Source organism: Rhea pennata, chromosome 1 (genome assembly GCF_028389875.1).
Source record: "Rhea pennata isolate bPtePen1 chromosome 1, bPtePen1.pri, whole genome shotgun sequence".
Lineage (NCBI taxonomy): Eukaryota > Metazoa > Chordata > Aves > Rheiformes > Rheidae > Rhea > Rhea pennata.
The window spans coordinates 98,763,951-98,787,303 of record NC_084663.1 but is presented as its reverse complement, the minus strand read 5'-3'; the positions used below and the strand labels follow the sequence as shown (position 1 = coordinate 98,787,303).

The 23,353-nt window shown below is 35.1% G+C and overlaps 1 protein-coding gene across 2 annotated transcripts in view; it reads right to left on the bottom strand.

The window, feature by feature from the left end:
- Positions 1 to 23,353, bottom strand: part of NECTIN3 (nectin cell adhesion molecule 3) — a 65,210-nt gene that overhangs the window by 3,074 nt on the left and 38,783 nt on the right. For both annotated transcript variants that reach the window (XM_062596816.1, XM_062596825.1), the window contains exons 6-8: positions 9,676 to 9,814; positions 9,053 to 9,137; positions 506 to 568 (exon numbers count right to left, since the gene is read on the bottom strand). In XM_062596816.1, coding sequence (XP_062452800.1) covers positions 506 to 568; positions 9,053 to 9,137; positions 9,676 to 9,814 — 287 coding nt within the window. The remainder of the gene's footprint in view (positions 1 to 505; positions 569 to 9,052; positions 9,138 to 9,675; positions 9,815 to 23,353) is intronic.

The following is a 23,353-nucleotide window of genomic DNA, read 5'->3' as shown; positions in this document are numbered from 1 at the left end:
AGTTCCTGTTGTTGTTACAGCTTTAGGCAAAATAAAAAGGTGCACAATCTCTGAAACAGTCCTTCAAATCAAGAAACACGACCTTAAAAATTCTAATAACTGAGAAACAAATTTAAACAAAACTGTTAGTAAGTACTCAGATTTAGCCTCAATATTCTTATTTTAAAAGGAAGTTAGATTTTAAGGCTCACAATCTAAAAAGAAAAGCAAACTATAAAAATGTCTGTCAGTATTCCTGTGCTCTGTTATTTTATTCAGCAATAACTTTATCAAGTTCTAGTGCTTCCACACTGAAGCTAGTCAGCAAAATTACATCGGAAATACTAAGATATTAAAATGATATTGACTTGTTCGATTTCAAGGATGGTAAACCCATACATCCAACAGTCATTGACTAGGATGGACAAACTCTGTTCTGCACAGAAAATATCCTTGTAAACTTATTTTAAGAAACAAGATAAAAATCAAAGCTTTGGCCAGGAATTTAATCCAACTTATTATTTACCATGTACTGCAAATTTCCAGAATCTCTCTCTCTGTACTGGCTTTGCGAAGCAAAATTTTCTTTCTGAAAGAAAAGTTACAGTGGAAGCAAGTCAGAATTCAACACTACAAAACAGTTTCAGTTTAAACAACCAGTCAGCATAAAATACATTGTGCCTTGTGAAGTGTCTTAACTGACCACCTCTTGGAATCCCTTTTACAAGCTGATCTGATTAGTGGACGGAAAAAAATAGATCAAATTAACCAGTGTTATTTTCAGAAACATATTTAATTTTTAACAATACATTTATTTCAGACAAGTCAGCACAGGTTAAAAAACAAAATCAAACACGTATTATCAAGCTTTCACAATCAAATAGATAATGCTCAGTCTGATATTAGATAATTATTTAACTGAAAGATTTTAACTGGATATGACTGAGAGTGAAATGGATTTCATGTTTTTTTCCTCAATTTGATGAAAACTAAACAAAGTGCTCCCAAATTATTGAAAGCTTATAATGAAACTATTCAAAACATTCAACTAAAATTCTCAGCTAAAAGAAATTACCTTGTAACGGTACAATGAAAAGGTGTTTTCCAGTACAGTTGAATAGATTTTTTTCCCCTTATTAGTAATAGCAGCAAAGACATATTTACAACTTATTTACTTAAGTTTATTTTGTTGGTTGGTCTTCATACTGACAGTCCATACTCCCTAGACATTTTACTTTGAACTTCTCTTGACCCTAAAACTTATCTTTCTGGTTCCTCAAAGTATACCCCTCTTAACATCAACCTCAGAGCTCTAGCAAGGCTTGGTAAGACGTACATCAGGAGCTAACTGACATTCAGTTCACAGCACAGGACAAGAGCTAATCACAAGAAAAAACATCCAACACATGCATAGCATGAACACATTCAGTGCCAGCTGTAGTTTACTCCTACTGCCATGCACTGCTTGCTAATAAAGAAATAGCTTTATGTAGCAGTAACTTGTCCTGCAACTCAAATAGGATTCCTTTGCTTGATTAAGACCATCAGTCCTTGGAACACTGGTTATATGTCAGAACCGCGGGCGGGGAGGGGAAGGGGAAGAAAACACACACATCCATACAGAGCGTCCTGTTATTTCATTCCCTATTTACAAAAGTATCATTAGAAATTTATATTCTCTTCTATTTACATAAGTATTTTCAGAAAGTCCATTTCCAGCGGATACTCTGCATATTAATCATTTGTTTCTTATACAAATCAGGAGTAAGATCAAACCTAATAGCACCAATAGTGTACCTCAAGAGTTTCCCTTAAGAATTTACAGGTACATAGCAGCTGTACACAGTGAAAGTCAGAAATGGCTTCTGCCTACTAGCTTTAAGTGAATAAAACTATATGTCAAACATTAGCTAGGTTTTCTATGTATTCCATCTTTATTAGCAGGTGTGTCACTTCCTAAGTAACCACAGAGTTCCACTTTCCATCCTTGTAAGTTCAAATAAGCAAGTCCAACACTGCAAAATATGAATGGCTATTGTTGAAAAGGATCTTTAAATATTTGTAGCATACTGCACCTTTAACTGAATTACAGCCAGACTTTCATTTCTGATTAATGATCAAAATTATTATTTAACATCCTGTATTAGGCCAGATCTGTTTTCAACTCTACCTTGAAAGAAAAGATACTCATGGGCAACTGAAAGCTTAGTCACCAAGTAAATAAATGCATCATAACCAACTAGACTGAAATAGTACAGCTCTAGTTATATAGTACAACTATAGTACTATAGTTGTCTACAGTACAACTGCTCAGGAACAAAAATAACCTTGGTATCAAGTAACTACTTAAAGCCTGGTTTCAAAGAATAAAAATAAAATCTTCCCTGAATAGTAAATGCAATATCTGAAAAACCATGCTGGTTAAATCTTAAAACAAAGATGAGGTTTGCCCTTTAATTTTGCAATTCTGAAAATTATGCATTAAAAAAAAAAAAAAAAAAAAAAAGCTAATCTCAGTTCACCTCTACTCTAAACAGAAAAGCTAAGCCAAAAGTTACTTTTACATTCAAAGACTTGTTTTAAGCAATACAGCGGAGTCTCAAACATTGTTCCCGTCACACAAGATGATTCCAGCCTTCCTCATGGAAAGTCTAATGCAACACATTACGAACAGAGAAGAAGTGTAGCAGACAATTCCAGCACAGATCCATAAAGCAGAGTAATGGTCTGCAACCATTCAAGATGATATCAAAACTGACTGGACATTTAAACTTTAAAAGTGGAGCTATGTGAAAGACTTGAGGAAACTGAGGTATACAAATCAAAACACATTAGAGCCCTTTAAGACAAATACAGCATTATAAATATTGACTAGGCTTCAAAGCACTGAATGTATAACAACAATTTATTGCTATTAGCCACAATTTGGTTTCTATGATAAACATTGAATCAACATGAAATATAGTGGTCTGAACTCTTATCACTTGCTCTAGAGAACTGCTGAAACACAGCCATGCCTTAAAGTTAACAGCCAAAGTGAAAAGAAGCATTATTCATCCCATTAAAGTTCTGTAATCCAAATTTCAACCTATTCCCAATGCTATCAATCTTTATGGATCTAATGCTTTACTATACTCCAAACTCATAAGTTAAGTGCTGCTTTTCTCCTCACTCTATCTGCTTCCCTTCCATTTCTTGAAGGAGAAGATTAAAAGGGACATTTGGTCTACCAATAAAAGCTAGAAAATTGAAAATTGTCAGACCCAATGAATAGTTTAAGTCACGGGAGAGCTAAACAAATCTGCATGTATTAAACTAATATTACAGTAGCCAATTACCTAATTTATTTACAACAATATCAGGAGACAGTAAAATTCTCACATACATTTCAGAAACACCACTGATTTTTGTTTACTTCAAGTTTAATAAGAAATTTGTCACTTCAGCTGAAAGACAGGCAATATATGGAAAACTCATATAGCAGGTTTTCCATGTAATATCAAAAATTCCTATTTATACTGGGCAGAAACAAACCCTAACAGAGCCATCCCAGAATAAATCAGTAAGAGTTGAACTTTGTGACCAATTTTACCAGCAAACTGCCAGTGGTTTGCAGAACAACTTAAAACATGCTCATGATGCATTTATGTTCCGTCATAGATCTACAAGCACGTGTTTTGGATAATAATTCTTTTTGCCACTTTGTCTGCCATTATTATGATGAAGTCAGTTTATTACTGAATGGACAACTTCAAACACAGAAGTTAGTCACCAACTCCAACTGCCCAGGTTAAAGAATAGCCAATTTCAATCATGAGCAAGCAACACCATTTAAGAATCACGGTTTAAGATTCAGCTTTCTCTAAGGTATCATCACTCCTTAGTAAGCACTTCCCTCTGTCACACCTCACTGCTAATAAAGCAGTACAGCAAATCAGGCAAAAGTAATAGCTTTGCCACAAGTGGAACAAACCTTTTTCAACCACTCTACAGTGGTAGCCAAGATACTAGGTAGCTAAGTTGCCAGTCTTGCAGGAGGAAGAAAACCACACCCAACCTGTATTTATCAGTCTGTTTCACTGACAGGTTGATAACATTCACAGTGGTCATATAGCCCATATTCTTACCTTCAGACTTGTTTTTCAAAAGAATCTATTTCAAGTCTCAATAATCTTTCAGGCTTTCTCCTCCTTCCCCCTTTCTTTTTCTACATTTGTTATTTAGTTCAGTTTTTAAAATAACGGAGTTTAGTTCTTAACCTGACCTGAACATTCACCGTGAAACATAAGTTTTAAAATGTTACATTTTCTATGATCCTCCTTTCCCAATTCTTCCAAGCTGTTTCACTGTTTTTACAGACCTCTTTTTCCTACTCTTACTCATCAAGTTTGCTACCTTAATTCCATTACAGTATTACCTTCTTCTAAAGTTGAACTGCTTTTGCTTCTCAACTACTACAATGCAATCTTTAGATTAATGTCAAGAATACGTGGTTTACCACTTACCAAAAAGAGATATGCTGCTGACATGAATTCATCACACAAGCAGATGACAGGCAGGTAAGGAACAAGAACACTAACATTATCATTAAAGGCTAATGTTATCTGGGCGGGGAGGAAAGAGGGGCAGGAAATCTGCCTGCTCTATCATTTCTACCAACAGTGGATTTAAACATGGCATAGACAAGCACTGGAAACAAGAATAGGAAGTTCTGGTGGGTCCACTTAGTATACTGAAATCAGGGAAATCTTCCCATACAGCATTAAAACACAACACTTTTTAGAGAAAGGAGTTGCACCTTTTACTGCCATGGAACATGTGACAGAACTCAAAGAGAAAACTAGTCTACTCAACAGTTTCAGATGCTGCAGTAAATAGCATATCTATTTTTGTGCTTTGATGCTCCCAATAGTTTGTATAGTTATATCTTATAGAATTTTACAAAAGGAATTATGTACAGCATTGTTTTATTCTAAAAATGGTCCTTCCCAAACAGTCCTTTAAAATTCCAAGTCAGTATCTCACCTTCATCTTACATTCTTAGCCTTTCCAATACAGAAATTCAAATACAACAATATTGCACCTACTCAGTCTATCACTTCTCATCTACCAGCATCCATCCTAGGCAGTATTTCATTGTCTTCATACAGTCAGAGTCCATTAACAAAAATCACTTCTGTGCCTCATTTGGTCCCCATTAGGTCAATGATTTCTTCCACTTAGGTCCTTCATTAATATAGATGAGTTTATCTACATGCATTTTGTGCTTCCTTCTATTCCATTTTGTTTGCCTAAACAGCTCCTCAGTCTAAAGCAAACTATAATAATAATGATTTCTCTTTCATTTCAGAAGAGACAGTCTCACCCGTATTAAGGCTATTAGGAAAACAACTAGTAGAGTCCAAGAGAGTCATAATCTATAATGAATCCCTATTATGCCAGATTTTAAAATACTGGTGGCCATCTTCTCAAATCTGATCTAGAAATATCACTATTCATAAAACCATAAAACTAAAAAAAAATACCCTTTGACTATGCTATTTCACTGTCGTCTTTTCTGTTTTGTGCAGAAAAACAAACATTAAAGAACTGCAGTATTTGAAAGACTAGCTTTGCTAAGTACATTAGGTATTCTTGCAAGATGCAAGACTGAGGTCAGTGTTCCCAAGGTTTCCTCCCCTCCCCCTTTCCTTTGAAAACACTTGCCAAGCTAGACACAACTCTGCTCCTTCACAATGTCAAAGGGTATTTTTTTTTCTCAGTCACATTTCTCAGCAAGCATAGAAGTCACTTTGAATAAAGTGATTCTTCTAACTCTAATAATTCAAAAGATTGCCTGAATTAGTGCCTTCTCCTCTACTCTTTTAATTAATACTATGCAACAAGATAATTCCTTTTCAAACTACTGAAGGTCTTCCATTGCTCAATTTCCTGTTGATTTACCTCAAAATTCAATTGCCAAGTTGACATTCCTCAGTTGCCAAGGACATAACCTTCATGCTGCTCAATAAAGACATTGCTCTTCTGCATTATATGCAAAAAGTAGAACTCTATTAACAACAACATTAGGAGAAAGAAAGATAAAAGCAATAGTTCTGTAGTTAAAGAAAAGAATAGACAAAAGATGAACTTACACTGTTCAGAACAAATAAAACGGAAAAGGGCAGAACTATTTACTTTGCTCTGTTTAATATTTCTTTGTTTTGAACTTCTGCCCCACTATTTTAGAGTCATAAGTGAACCAGTTCTGTAAAATTCTGCAGTGAGTCACAGAAACACTAACTGGTTTCCATAAACATCAAGACATTATGGTGATAAATGCTCAGTTACAGGGTACTACACATACATGAAGCTTATTATTTAACATTAGCACATAAACGCAGAGTAGATTATGAAAAGCATTTGCTATCCAGTATTACTAAATGCTTATAACATTCCTCATTTATTTTAATAATCAACCACTACCTATTCAGACATCAGTAAAATCTCTGTTAAACATTAACTGTTGAAACAAACAATAGACTTTCAGTTTTGTTAACTCTAAAATAATTCACAAGATCTAAAAAAGCTACTATGTATAACTTGGAAAATAGCTGTAGAGGTAATAATTTAAAAGTGTGCACATTACATATATCAGTTTAATGAAATTAGCTTAAATTGAACCAATTCATTTTCAATTATCAGATATTTTGAACATGCCGAAGACATTTCAATTCATTCCCCTTTAACTTTGCTTTATATCTTTGAGTAGCTTACCATTTGCTCTTAGATTGAATTTGATTACCTATTGCTGTTGACAATGCAGCAACACCTTACCTGCAGCACCTTTCAGTGCAACCAAAAGGTTGTATCTGAACAATCCAAAAGAGAGGCTTGCCAGCATACCACTCATTTCCATCTAGACAACATAATTCAAACAGTATTTGGAACATAAAATCCAAGGCTAGTAGAGTTTTATTCAAACAGGACAAGACATCGTAACAGGCTGCTTACTCTTGGGCTTACTGACTTCCTTTCCCTCCTAGCTATTCATGTGTTAGCTTATTATATGAAAATAACATAACCAGTAACTTCTTGGTTAAATCTAGTATTTTGACACTTACATTAAATTAAGCAGAAGCTCTTGCCTAAAGCAGAATGGACAGCACATTTTGATTATGAGTAATATCATTAGCAAATCCACCTTTCTCCAGTTCCATTTATTTTCAGACTTCCAAAGCTCCACAGAAGGGATATAGAATATGTATGCTAACAGTATTACAGCAGCACCAATGATTTTTAAATATAGTTAACATCTAGCCTGAAAAGGAACTGGATCATCTTTTGCTTCCTTTTCCCAAAACAGCTCATAACTGTATTTATCAAGTTTGAGGGACCCAACCATTCAATTCAATCTGTTTAGGGTCTTCCCTCTGTTTATAACTTTTTTTTAACATAAAACATTTTATTATATGTCTAATATATAGAATATAGTCAGTTTCAGCTTTTTTAGCTCCTTTATTATAAGCATTCAGCAACGCAGAACTCACAATAAGCAAATCCTAGATAGAATTTGGACATAGCGGACAGAAGTCACAGGAGGAGGCCAACATACTAAGCTATACTTATGATTAGCCCTGTTAAGGGAAAAGAACTGCATTTCCTTCCATCGTCATTTTTCTACCTAGCAGCACTACATATGAGTAATAGATCTTTTACAATAATCTATACCTTGTGATTCTATAAGCAATATAATTTTTCACTGTAATACTTCAGCTCAGGATCTCATCTGTGATGGCAGGGATCAGTCAAAGTGAAATCTGTAACACAGCGATGCAGAGGCCACTTCCCCACTATATACATACATACATATATATGAATTAATGAAGATGGAACAAAAACCACTAAGAACAATTACAATCGAATTCCTACTAATATTGATGATATATGCTTAAAATTTTCTTCAGTGACAGCAGAAAACTAAAATCAGACTGACTGATTCAACGTATACAAAAAAAAAAAAAAAAAAAAAATCCCGCTTTGGGGGCTACAGTTAGGACCTATGTAGTCTTCATAAGCAGACCGGTTTATTATATGAAATGTAATAATCAAAACTTAAGTCAAGTAGTCTCCTGTAAATAGGTACTTTTGTGTCACCTAGTACAAAAGTATCATTTTGAATTAATTCAATCAGGTAACACATCTGGAGTTTCACAAGCAGCCCAATCCAGTGTAAGCCCATGTTCCAGGTAAGAAAAACAGTCCTACAGTCCCTTGCTCTCCACTTATTTCAACTTTCTCTTTTGCTAGAATTAGCTCTCTGATCTAGTTAGACCAGACTGCAATCACACAAACACCAAATGATGGCCAAAAACCTCAGTACATAGAGGAAAGCACAGGCCAATCCCTTGTTTAGACAGCTTTACTTTAGATCATGTTAAGCTACTTGTGCAAATGCATTACAAGTTCAAGCACTTGTCACAGAACTGGCACATAGTTGACAAAGATCAATCCAAGGAAAGAAAAAAAAAAATAGTCGCATAATTGCCAGCATTTAAGAGTGATTTAGTGATCTTCACTGAGAATCAAAACAGTTCCCGAGTTATCCACATAAGAGCCAAAATTCCAATATATTCCCATCACTCAGACCTCAATAACATAAAAAAAGGCAGTTATTACTACAAGTCGCAGGTGCTCACAGGCAAGGAAGATCACGCTGCTAAAGTCATTCATGAAGTTTAACAAGTTTATTTGCTCCAAATATTGGAGGTCTTCCAAAAAAATCATTAAATTCTAAGGTCATTAGAAAACAGACATCTATAGCTTCTTTGGTTCAAGATTAGCACAGTCTGTTACACCCTATTAGGTATCCAAAAAGGATTTATCTGCCAGTTCCCCACCTTTAAGGATCATGTTAACACCAAAAACATAAGATTTGGGAACCCTAAAGATAAGGAAACCTTTTGGTTGTGAATTGAACAACTGCGTACATTATCAAGAAAAAAGACTAAATTTATATATAGATATATGTAAGTATTTTAAAACAAGTTAACATTTCTCCTCAGTTTAAGATTGTAAGTAACTACCCACTCACCTGAAGCACAGCTTCTTTCTGTGGTACAGAGAATGCTCTTTCTTCACAGGAGGAGGATGGCTTGTGAGTGGGTGGAAGATCAATCCTGTATTAAAAAAGAACAAAGTATAACATACCATGTTTTTGAAGTCCAACTGAAGGGTCAGTTAGTTTTTTTTTTTTTTTTTTCAGCAGTCAGATCATACAAAGCTCACATTCAGGAACACACATTTTTCAGTCAGCAATAGCATGCACAAGAAATATTTTAAGATTAAAAACACTTGCAAAATATGGTTGATTGACTCTTGTTAGACCTGTAGTTATGATAAACCAATAGCCTATACAATTTGTAGCAACAGTCAATATGGACTTCTCCCCTGCTCTCCAATTCAAATTGTAAGCGATTCCTTGCCAAACCTTCTTTTGAAGGGATTAAAAAAAATATACTGCCTCTTAAGTCATGCTTAGCTTCCTCATTTCTTTTCAGGAAGTGATTTTAAATTTATATGCCTTCAAAATGCTGTCCTAAAACTGATAGCTGAATTGTTTCTACAGGAACTCAATCATTAAAATACTTATGTAGAATAAATACATTTTCTGTGTATTTCTTCCAATTAAAAAAAAAAAAACTAGCATATACTTACACTTTGTCAAGATATGATGGCCTTTTCTTCCTTGGGGTCAGCAGCACTGTCACAAAGATGGTAATGATAAAAAGAGCAAGGACTGCTCCAATCACAGCCCCTGCTACAGCAACAGAAGATGTCTGCTTAAATGGCACATCTGTAATGTGATAGCACAGATTACACTTTTTTCTTTAAGTAGTCTACATATTTTCAATACTCATAAGCATTTCAGTGTTGCTTTGAGAAACGTTTCTTCCTTTTATCATCAAGTAGTAGCCCTCTTTCCGCACTACCACTTTTGTGGTCTTGGTTTCAGTAGCTCAATTCAAAAATTCACTGAATTAAAAAAGAGCTTAGGAATAATTGGTATCATTTCAAGAATCTCACTGACTACTTCTTAAGAAGTACTAGCTGCATGCTTTCGTTTTCAAATTCAAAGATGCAGTTACAGAACACATGCTTTGCACTTACATGAGCAAGCTAGGTGTTAACTCAGAAAGACAGACAATTATGCTCTATTTACATTCTTTAAAGCCACTGCAGTCTGCTAGAAAGTGAAAACCAAAACTTACAATCAGAGAAAGATATACTGCTACAAGCAATGAACATGCAAATCCACTAATGCTTGGTTTACACTTACCAAAGCAGCCCCTAAGACCATCTGTCATCTCTAGAACTTGAAAGTTATCATTAGAAATAGTCATTTTTATGAACAAACTTTAACACTAAGCCCTTTCTCCAGTCATTTGCTTTCACTTTAGGAAGAAGAGATTACTATTATTATTTGATCTCAGCATTGTCAATCTCTACATTTAACAACTCCCATACTGAATTAAAACTTTGTCAATTGTAAAAAATAATCTACTATGCTAGAAATTCAGTAAGTGTTTAAAATCTTTCAGAAGACTTGATCTATCGAAGACCATTAAACTAGAAGTTTGATATGTTAGCAAGTTCTAATTCAGTATGAGTGTTACATATACTTTTAGAGAGCTAGCCACACTTATATTGACAGGCTTATCAAAAAGTCACACAACTGGAACAATTCATACTAGTTTCAACAAAACTGTTACCTGCAGAATATAGGCAAACATGCAGAAATAAGGAACCGCTCTGATCTATATCATTTACTGGATCAGAAAGGTAACAGCAAAGGAGCTTAAAGGCAACACAGCTCTGTAACAGGCAATGTACTTTTAATGGAGTATACTTCTATCATTTTCCTTCAGGAACAATAATACACTGTATTTCTCCAAACACCACACAATTCTCCTCCATTCAGTCTCTTACCAGAGGGTGTTTTAGGAGCCTTTTCAGCTATACACTCTCCTACTATATCAAAAACTAGAACAAGTATCAACCACTTGCATTTCAAATGCTGTCCAGCTTCTGAGCCAGAAAGCTGGACCACGTCACCTTTCTTTCATCTCACATTTTGGAAAAGCTCATTTCCAACCAATAAAGGGATTCCTGCCTCACAGCATATGAGAGACCTGACAGATTACTTTCATGATTGAAGTGAACTCGCATGAGTTGTTCAAATAGTAAAAATAGCTAGATAAACACAAAACAATGGAACTAAGTGTGCTTTTCTCTTTTTTAAAAAAAAACAAACAAACAAAAAAAAACAAAAAAACTTCTTCCATTACCTTCAAGGTGTAAAGCCATAGGTTAACAAAACTGGCAGGAAGCCAACGCAAGCTTGATGTAGCCCATCCTCTTAAGTGATTAGTGTTCTATTTTAGGTTATATTTGATGGAAACTGCTTTCCTGATATAAGCTTTATTTGATGTCACGACAATACCTTTTTCTCATGAAGACTGGGCACATGAACTGGCTTAAAATTAGTTTACACCAGATGCTATTTTGTTCAAGCAAATCAGTTGCAAGAAGCAGAGACAGTGTTAGGTTCAAAATTCACTGGCCTTGTGATAGCAGCTTCACTAGAAGCGTTTCTTGCCTACAGGTTTCATAGTGTACTATGGTTTGGGGAAAAAAAAAAAAAAGAAAAAACCCCGAACACTTTACAGTGTCTTTTCCAGAAAGTTTTGCAATAATGTTGAAACATCCTCAAGTAATATAAGTTCTGCGAAAATCTGACCATTGAATCTGGTTTTGGGTGATAGGACAACTCAAATCTCTCTCAACAGCAGCGGTCCTCTTGCAGCAAGAGTAGTAACATACAGGAACTGATAACTGCAATTATCACAATGCTCACTTAATTTGCTTTTGAATTTCTTGGCAAAAAAGTAGGTACAAAAGTTAAACCAGTCTAACCAGGGGGCTGATCAAAAACCCAGATCATCTTGCCAAGCTGAACAAGCCAGAAAGCACTTATGATATGGTGCCAACTAAACAGCAGTTTATGAACAACTGGTCATAAATAGGTGGGAATTGTTTATTCCAACAAATATGGTTAAAGTAAAGCTATAGCATTTGAAAACAAAATGGATTGTTTTTTCAAGAATCTGAATCCTAGATATTTTAAGCTGTGCATAATATACCATTGTTTAGACAACACCTATTCCCAACTTATCGTTCTCACCCGTTCACACTTTAAATTGTTTCTGAAGCCAGTTACACTTTAAATTGTTTCTGAAGCCAGTTGTTTTGTAAGCTTAGGGTCTTTGAGGAAATACTAAAAAAAGCCCATCCTAGAGGTTTAATTTCTTTAGCCCCTTTCACCCAACTTTTGGTTTTGTTATACCTGTTCCTCTTCAATTTTATGAATATCTTTCAAACATTTTTGAACACTACCTACGCTGGAGAATATAAGAAAAGTTTATTCACACAACAGCCATTTGTACTTACAATCAATTCTTTTTACAGCAGATATAATGTACAAAACAATGCAACACTTGTAAGCCCTATCCCTATATCAACTTCAACTCATTTGAACACTTCAACTTCTCAATCAATAGTAGTTAAATATTTTTTAAACCAGAAAAAAAAAACCCTCAAAAATCCACAGAGACACTAGCAAGATCTCATGTGGAGAACAGGTTTATGGTTATGTTTATTTCCAAGTAAGACCATCTTTTAAAGATGATATATCAAGTATTTTTTTGTTGTTGTTTAAGAGGTATGATCCCTTCACTTCAGAAATAATTTGGATCAGAACCTTCTACTAGAAGCAACTCCTTTCTTTGAATTTGTGCTCAAACTACTGATACACAGAGTTTTTTCTGATTTGCTACTGTACTGGAGACTTTTGTTAGTCACGTAACAGCACTCAGTTAATCCATATGTGAACTTTAGTTGTTTAGGGAAGTTTTCTCATTTGAATTTCAAATAAAGCTGTTGTCTTTTTTTTTTTTTTTTTTTTTTAAGAGACATGCAGTCATATGCAATCACAGTGTATTGTCTACAACACTCAATACAAATATTTTTGTCAAGCTCTAAAAGCTGTAAGCTACCAAATATCATTAGGATAGAAAAGAATTTCCAGCATGAATACTCATGAAGCAGCCATAATTATGGAGCCCACTTTACTTTAAATGTAATGGGTAGTTTTCCCTTTTTAGTTTTCAAACACTAACAGCCTTAAGTTTCATTTTCCCAGATGAACATTTAAAAATGGCACTTCAGAGAAGTCATCTTTCTAATTCTGAATTTATCATTTTTCTGTAATTCATTTGAAGTTATTTCATTTCTATTTCTCTCTACATAACCAGCAGAATTAGTTTGCTGAACCTGCTCAAGACAAAGTAGAACTACTTCAGATCACAAAACAGATGTCCTATATAAAGATGCCATTTTAAAGAATACTCACTTGTTAAATCAGTAACTATTTGCAGGGAAAACAAGTCCACTGCAGTACAGAGATTGTAGGGAATATCTAAACTTCTGTTCCATATATTCTGTAATAGCATACGTTTTACTACATGAAGTAGCAATGCTGTGTCCAGTTCCCTATTAATAACCTGAAGTTCTAGTCACCCTCTTTGAAGCAAGCATTGTATCTTTTAAAACTTGTTACCCAGAAGTACTGTAAAACTGCCATTTTAACTACATACCATGAAATCTCTAGCAAACATTGTTACACCTTCACATACTCAATGTGTTTTTGGCATCACGGAAAATATGCACGCTTGCTTGCTACTCCAACCTAGCAGTTAATTGGAGTTTTCTTCCTAGCTGTGTTCAATTCTCCACTTTTCACATTCAAACGTTGGATTCCCACAAAGTCTCATAAATGGGTCTTCAAAACTATTATGTGTACTTGCAAAGAAGTCTCATATTCAGTAATAAGTTTTGACAACCTGTCAAATACAGGCCTAACAAAATAACTCACTTGTGTGTATATATACACACACCAGCTTTTAGAAATCTAAGACTATAAAAATAATTTTCCATATTTCTCAGAAGACAAGCCTTTGACCTGTTTACGCAGTTATTTCTCAAAGTCTTGTTCATAGATAAGTTATTTTCAGTGCAATGACTTAAGTACATACTTACAAGAAGGCTCATTAAAACACTTAAGAGGTATTTGTTTTTGTGCAGAAAACCTAGAAATAAAGCTTTGACTCTGCTAAAACTCATTTTAATTGGTAAAGTAGTCACTATATCGAAGCACTAGATTTGTCACAGATGATCTCTAGATTTGAGTAATTCACTTACTGTTCTGCATTTATTTACTGTTCTGCATTACTAGATCTACAAGTTAAATGTCCCGAAAGATTATACTTGATCGTTGTCTTAGGTAAACTTCTTTTTCAATCAGAAAGCCAAGAAAGCCACTTTTTATTCTTAATCAAGTCTGAATGCTAACTTTAATATAGCCTTTGTTACCTCTGACATAGACCAATATAAGCACTCTGCATTAAAATTCCAATCTTGAACAGTAGTACAGCATTGGGAGAAAAATAATAATTAAAAAAAAGCAGCTCAAATACATTTTCCCAGATTCAACATTTCCATTTGTCAAGTCACAATATAAAAAGCATAGGGAAAAAAAATTCAAAAAGTTTATTCCTCCTCACGTGTAAGTATAAACAATCTGAAAGTGACCAGCCAATGAAGTGAATTGTAGGTACAAGTTTAGTTTTCAGTGGTTACTACACATACCACTCCCTCCGGGATATTACTGAGCCATCTATGTGAGAAACAAAGTCTTCTTCATTGTCATCATAACATTCACCACCCATATATTTCATCCCCAATGTTCCACCTTCATAATAATCCATTGGTCTTTCATAACGTTCCTGGTACCTGTTAATATTGTCTATATTGTTCCACTCTGTTTTTTCAGGGTCTTCTAAATAATCTTTAGATATTAGGCTGTTCATTGGATGTTTTAGTTCTTTTTTTATACTGTCAGGGTAAGAGTCCACATCATCTGACTGAAGAACATCTATTTGAGACTCTTTTTGCATATCTGATGGTGGAATGTAGTTCTTAGCAAAGTAGTCACCACGGAACGTCCGTCTTCTCCTATAGCAGATAATTCCAACCAGAACACTGACAAGTATGAGGAAGAGGGCCCCCCCCACCGCACTACCGATGACGGTACCCCAAGTGTCTTCCTGCATTGCTGGCAAGGTTGATGTTGGGATATTTATTATTCTAGGTTCTGTTGCTAAACCTGTGATGCCATCAGTCGAAGGATGCCAGGGAACCGTGGGCAGTCGAGTGGTAGTAGTAGGAGGATCTAATGGAAAGAGCAAAGAGGTAGACAAGACACAGAAAAGGCATAGAATGTCAATGCAAGCTAAATCAGTTAAGGGTTTATAAGAAAGCCAAGTTGATGGACATGTTCTACAAGAATAGTTTTTCATTCTCAAGTTTATGGTATTAAAAAAAAATTAGTCTCTTGCATTTTCTACAGGCTTTGAATCAGCTTCAGTGCATTTTGTTTTGCAGTACATTGCAGCAGGATAGGGAGCCTCCTTTGTCATACAGGGTGGGAGTAACATTTAAATCATCATCTTGCCCTCCTCTCAGTAAGGAGGTGCAGCTTTCCTGCTCAGAAGTTCACTGCTCATGTTTACCTCGCCCACAGGAGAACACAGTCTATTATAAAAAAACGCGAAAAGTCCTATACCTTTCCAGGCAGCAGTTAGAAATACTGGATCAAACTGATTATGCCACAAAGCTATTTAACATCAAATCCCCTCTTCAGAAATTGTTCAGGACAATGAGCATAAGAATGAAAAACTATGAACTGTGTGCTAAGTCAACAGCACAAACTACTGATTTCAAGCTATTCTCTCCAAAAATATTTGTTACATTAATCCAACTTACACAGCTTCAAGTTGGGAATAGCGAAGGAAGCATAGTTAAAAATGTCATGTATAAATTTAATCTTAAAATAATATTATTCATATTTTAGCAAGGACTTTTCAGGATTTTAAGTAACAAAGAAAAAACCTGGAACATTTGAAGTAAAAATGCCATCCTGCATTCCTCCTAAGAGTAATTTGATTCCTCGTGTGCAAAAAAAATTCCATATTCACTCCCCAGCATAATACAACCAATTTCACATCAGGTTGTACAAGTAAACAAGAAACTGCCAGCTACTGGGTTTCTCCAGTGGTCAGCTTTTTCCTTGTGTTCTTTAAATCAACTAGAGATTTATGCAGCTGCATTTAAGGCAAGGTTGCAAGCAATGGGCTGATGACAATAAGAAAGCTTCTTGAAATTATTTCGGACTGCAATGTTATATGCAACACCAATTTCATTAGTGTTGCACTGAACAATAAAAAAAATTCTTATTTTGCCTTGTCTGATGCAAGGTAGTTTTAAAATCAGTAAAGTAAAAACTTGAAACATGTTACTGTAGCTTGAATGTTTTAGAGAGAATATTACATGGACAGCCAGCTACTTCACTACATGTTATTATTGAGTTAAATGAACACAAGCAAGTTTCATGGAACCATCACCGTCACCTTACAGAGGCATGTAAATTTACCAACACAAGTAGCAAAACAGAACTGGAGACTGGTCAAACTTTCAGTTATTTGACAAATTTTAAGTCTGAAAGTTTGTAAACTTTTTAATCTTACTATTGAGAGATAGTCACTCAATTCTCTCATACCAGACAGAACTGCCATGTTTGCCAAGGCCAATACAAATCATACTTCAAACTGCATCTCACTGCTGAATGCAACACTTTCAACCTGACATAAGTAAAGTTTCATATAAATTTTTCAATGCACAATTATATGACCTTACCATGTAAAAAGAAGTGGTGATTTGTTAGGTATCTATACATAAATGATATTAATTTGACAGAAGACAGGAAACTGAACAAGATGCATAATCAAAATGAACAAAAGGAATTCAGATTATGATTTTAGTAAAAACAGATTTAAAGTGAATTTCATACTTTAAGATGTAGAGATTTAGGAATCCAAATTTACAAGGGCTCCCACATCCTACAAATCCATAGCTAAAGAAATTAAATTCTGCTCTCTCTTCCTTGAAAATACATTTGCTTCAGGACACAAGGTTTGTTAGCTTTGTACACAAATTTTGGACAAGACCAGGAATACTTTTTTTTTTTTTTTTTTTTTTAAGTAATTGGGCTTTGCAATCTGTCTTCCTCTAATACTGAGGTGTTATGCAGAATCCTCTATATTTTAAAAGTTCACAAGTATATAGCACTTGTTTCCTGGAAAGTTTAGTCATCACCTACGTAAAAATAAAGAGAGGGGCAACTATATGGTATCAGCTAGTGTTTTAAAAAATGGTTTTAGTTTAAAACATTTTTTTCATCCACCAGTTGCCAGGTTGTCTTATTGAATTATCTTCAAGCACTAATTAACACATTAATCTTAAATTCACCACAAATATAATATAACTCAGGGGTCATTTATATGTATTCTTAGTCTATTTAGTGATGAATGTCTATTGTTTACTTGAGTCAATATTTATTGTTGCCAAATGACAATATTAAAATCAGCTTTCCATGTTTACACAGCATTAAAAAAAAAAAAATCAGTTACAACTATGAACCTGTGAAGTTATCTAGAATTTTTTAAAAGGAAAACTAGACTTTTCCCCCACTTCCTGCACCAAGTAAGTTTCCCATAAAGAAAACAACAGTGGAAATAAGACCAGGAATGTCAGTAGAATTTCAAAAACTATGTTGCTGATGCAGCAAGTCTATGCAGCAGCAGAAGTTTACAATATACTCGAGGATCCATACACACCACAGAGCTGAGAACTGCCAAAATTTTGACAAATTTCATTGTATAATAATTAAGTGTGCCTTGGTTTTTATTTTGCTCTTACCATGTTCTGAGTCCCAATCAAATCCTTATGACATATACCCCCAATTCTAAAGATAAGGACAAGTGAAGACCGATAAAAAGGTTCTTGTAGTATTACACAGCTATTCCCTTTAGGTACAATAAATCCACCAGCTCCCTCCATTCATCAAAAGTAGCCCAACTTTCCTGGTTTGTTCCAAAGCCAGTCCTTATTAGTCTTCTATCAATAAACGCAAGATTTGCTTCAAGTAAAGCTCTAACACCTTCTCGAAAAAGCACTGCAGTCTTTGTACAGTATCCTTAGCTTCCCCTCTACTATGTTTTCCAGACATTTCCTATGAAAAGTGGTACCAACTTTCAATAGTAGCTTTTCCCTACTTGAGTCTGATATTTTTATGCTTCCCTTAAATGACTTCATCCAGTTTTCACAGCTCTTACAATGCAAACAACTTAATCCTAAGAATTCCTCTGTGTAAGGTAAGCTTAGAGACATTTGTTAAATATTCCAACTATATGCACTGACTGATCTCATATCCTCGAACACTGTATCTCTCCCTCCGGATTCCCTTGCAGTACATCCTTGCTCAAGCGTCCAGGGCCCATCTTCTCTCCTGGGATTCAAAGTCAACAGAAGCTCAAGATCAGATGGATGGTCCTTAGTTCCAGACCGACATCTTCAAACGACTTCTGTTAGGTTATAACTTGAAATCAACAAGCATACCTTTTCATATAATTGACCATATGAGTCTAGAGAAGGAAATAAATTTCAACTACAAACCATTCTAGATTTAGCCCAGTCTGAAGTCTTTCAGGAGTAAAGTGACCAACTCTGTAGTCAGGAAAATCCCAAATATTGGCATATATTTCCTCCAAATAAAGTTGTTTCTTCAGCATTAAGAAAAAGTCTTGGAGGAAAAGGTACTTTGTTCTAGTCACCAGGTGTTAATACTGATAGCCAAAGACTGTCTGGTTCCAAGAAAAAAAAAAAGGATAAAATCTAGTTCCTCCCCTATGAAAAACAAAACACAAACCCCGTTTGTCATTCCAGATCACAATCTTGCTGTCAAATGTAACTGAAGAGTTTTAATTGGTTACATTTGGCATTTTCCTTCTTATAGATTTTTTTTTTAAATTAAATTTAAAAGTCTTAAAATTCTCAGGTCAGAGGTTCATCCTCAAATACCGTTTCCAGATTAAAATGATCATCTTTAGAGATCACATTCTTCAAAAAAAGAACATTTAAGACTTAACATCAGGACCTAAAAATGAGGTCATATCTGCTGTGATCAGAAAACCAATACCAAATTCCATTAAACTACATGTTCTTATTTAGGATGCTGAAGACTCTTCAGAAAACTTCATTTCAAGGGCAACTGGAGCAAGCCAAAGTATAGTAAACATGATCTCCTTGGCAATGGAGTTAGAACTCAGCTATAGGCCATCACCACTTCCTATCCAGTTCCGTATCATTAATCAATGTTCTTCAACTATGCCAATAGCTAATGGTGATTTAGTATCTTTCTGGAGGAAGGGCAAGGAGGGGAAAGATGAACTATGAACCTCTTTCTACATCCCAGACACAGATGATCTCCACAATCGCATAGAATTAATCCTAAACCAAGTTTCTAGCCTCAGATAGCCCCAAGTATTCACAAATGTGCTACCACTCGCTAATTTACATATTGCAAGACAAAAATATCCTCACACATTGCAGGTGTCTGCTCTGACCATTGTTAGTGTTTTGTAGGGAGCTAGTCACATGCCTTAGATGAAAGCATGGTGGTCTGAAAACAGTGATGCTCAAGTTCAAAAAAAAGGGGGGGAGGAAAAAAAGGGAAAAAGCAAATGGAAAAAAAGGCAGCATCTGTACTTTTCCCTCAACTACAGAGGCCTACAGAAATAAGGGAAGACCACAGTACAGCTTTGCTATTGGCTGACCATTCTTCCCCCCACCTTTTCAATCAGCTAATTACCAAAGGTAGCTTTTCAAACTTCTACCACTGCAGCCTGAAAACCAATACAGAGATGTGGTGAACTTGAGATTAATTATAACCAGACAGAGAACACAGCAGATTCATCTTCAGAGTCTTGAAGAGACACTGAATCCATTCTAGACTTTCAAATACAAAAGGACATTTAATTTGAGGTAGGATGCAGCATAACATTTCTTCAGGCTGAGATTGAGGGAGAACTGGAAAAATTACATGTTCCGATTCAGACTCGGAATTCCTCATCAGTAAACAGACTACATTTCTGTCAGGAACTTACTCTGGAATACAGGTCAGAATCAGTGAAGAGTATCAACAATCATATATTTAAAGCAATAGGAGTGAGACCCAAGAAGAACAGTTGCAATAATCATCTTTTTGTGGTTGTTGTCTCTGGGTTCAATAGGACTGGTTTCCCCCTACGCTCCAACTCTTCCTCTGTAGGTGGATTGAGATTACTGATCAGTCTTCCATATGTAGCAGTAGTGCTTATAGGAATTTGATTAGAAGATTAACAGCTTTCGAAAAAGTCCAATTACAGTGTGCAACTTTGGACATAAGTTTGTACTAGGAATTTTCATAGCAAAAGTAGTTTTTTGTTTGTTTTTTTGCTGAACACTAGCAGGTAACAGCCAGAAAGCTACAGCTATGGTAACGCCTGATATTATTAGCCTGATAGCTAAAAATGACACTTGAACTCCCACATCACTTCCTTAACAGTCTGCAAGACAAAAAGCCATCATAATTATAACCCAAAAGTCAGTTGACTGTGTATAAGTAACAAGATCTGAGGAGTTTTTTTTTTTGCAATTCTAATTTCAGAGAGGAAACGAAGTGGGTACACATGCATACACATAGGTATACTCATCTCTACTTCTTAACCTGCTGTTATTGCTAAGTTGCTCTCAGCAACTCTTAGGTGGTGTCAGGTACGAAAACCGAAGCGGTTGACACCACTTTTCCATGTAGCTGGTCATGACAAAGATAGCCATTTCTTACGACAGAAGTTTTTCTGCAGTTAAAACTTTCACAGCAGGAGAAGTGGTCTTCCTATGAAAAAAAGGCTTTCTGAATGTCTAAAGTATGTCTGACAGTTTAGAAAGTCATAATTGTTTCTCCAGTCATTCACATCTTCAAGTTAGGAAGTGGGTAAAGACATCTAAGGGAGGCTCCCTAACCCTCCCAAGAAGCATCTTTTATGTGAAGGCTCCACACTAGCTTTAAGGATAAACTGAAGAGAATCATAAGAAAACCGCTAGTTTCCCCTCCCACACCGCTTGCCCCCAATCTGGCAGAATGATAGATAGAACACTAGGGATCAGCCTGAAGCAACGGTCTATTTCTTTCAAAGACATTTTGACAGTTTGTTGCAATTCTGATCTGGCACAATTTCCAGGTACCAAGTATAGCTTTTTGGCATTTCTGTGGGAAATGAGAAAGTTTGCTGTTATGTACATAATCAAGCTTGTAAGGAATATTCAGAAATAACATTGTAAGTTCAAAGGCTGTATGTTGGAAGTGTAGAAGTTAACAGTCAGAAAAGAAGGTCAAGACATCCTATCTAGCAGAAGAAAAAAGAGCTTATCAATAGCCATCCAAATATACTGTGATAAGATACAAGTTTGTCTATATTCACAACGCTCTCAGCGAGCTCTAAATATAAACAAAAGTAAAAACAATACTTCCGCTAAGTTAATCCTTACAATATTCATCCTGTGAAAAGGTGGCCCAAATCAAAGGATTCTGCATTTAGGAATCTGATCTTTCTAGTATTGCTGGCTATAAAAGGCTAGCTTTACTTTTAGCAAATAAATAGTCTCTTCCAAAAACAGTCAGTTACAAAGATGACAAAGAAGAATCCTATCTGAACAGAAGTCTCAGGTCATCTCTCCTTGCAAACAGAAAAGGAAAATCCACAGTAAGCAGTATGGTGTAGGAGCAAACAGCCAGGAAAGTAGAATTCAATTCCTTATATAAATGACTATATAAACCTGTACTAAAGTGTCTGAGGTATCAAGCCAGTAGCTTGTTTTGGAAACCATATGGCTGTGGGACTAAACCAGCCACTTTCAGAATACTTGATCACATCCAGTTTCCACGATTGAGAAGCATGGTCTGCTTTTGCATAAAGAAGAAATCTCTTAACTTCATAATTTTGTTTTTTGTTCAGCAATGTGAAGGTATTTGTGCCTCAAAACCATTATAAAAAAGCCTCTACATTCAAACACCTTTTATTATTTCCCTGTCCTTTTAAGGACATATATTATTTCTGGCCTGATGAACCTATCATTTAATCCATGTCAACTACTTTTGATAATTCCCTACACCACTTTAAGAGTATTAAGATGAAATGTCAGGAGTGCAACAGAAGTTTTTTTTGGTTTTTTTGTTTTTAAAAAAAGAAAGAAAATGCACATTAAGATCAAAAGCTTTTTTTTTTTTGCGCTCAATACAATCTAGTCATACAACACGTTTCAACTCAATAGCTACTTTTGTAGAACAGTCAAGTAGCTTTATAACTACCAGTACCACAACTGTTCAGAAAGACTAACTTCATAAGTCTTCTTTGAGAGCTTCACAATTAGTATTTGCAAAATGATGTGATCATATAGCTTGTCTGCTAGTTTCAAAGTTGAATTTCATGTTTTTGCCAGGTCTTAAACAGCGAAAAATGGCTGCTAAGGTTAGGGAAAAGAAGTGCTAATTAAATGATTACACCACAATCTACAGCAGTTCCATGCTCACCATTACTTAATAAATACTACCGGCTCCAGTTAGTTTCAGTGTTACGGTGGTAAACAAGCTAACAAAACTCAGTATTTCAGTCTTGTTTTTGTACTCCTGACAGAAGTTATGTTCCTTCCTTAGGATAATCTAAACAATTATTAAAAAGAAAGAAAGAAATTTTCTCCTGTTTCGTACTTATTTACCAGTCCTACATCATGAAGGGCTTTTCAGTTATTTTAAGACCCAGTCAGCAAACTGAAAGGTTATTCACAGAGTTGTAGGAAAAAGTATTTAATATTCATTTTTGAAAATAGTACAGGTATTAACCCCACTCTATCCCTTCCCAAATAATGGACACAAATCTCTCTCTTTTTTTTTTTTTTTTTAGGAAATGTCATATAAGAACTCATGAGTTCATTTTAGTCCGTTAGGAAAGGCTGTAACTATAATTTAAATAAGACAAATTTTCATGCATGACAGTTATGGGAAAAAGCATGAGTTCTACTTGCAGATCATATTCATAGAAGTGACAACTTGTAAAGTGATAAGACTTCAGAAAGTGCCCCTCTCCTTACAGGTAGAGTAAAAGGGCTGAGGACAGACCTGTACTCAGAGAAAGTAACAATACAATTTAAATGAATTTAAATGTTACATTCCAGAAGGATATTTCATCATATTTAATGATGCATTTTTAATCTTTTTATTACTTGGTATTTCTCAAAAGCAATTGTCTTTGCAACTGTTTTAAGCCTGTTAAACAATCATGAG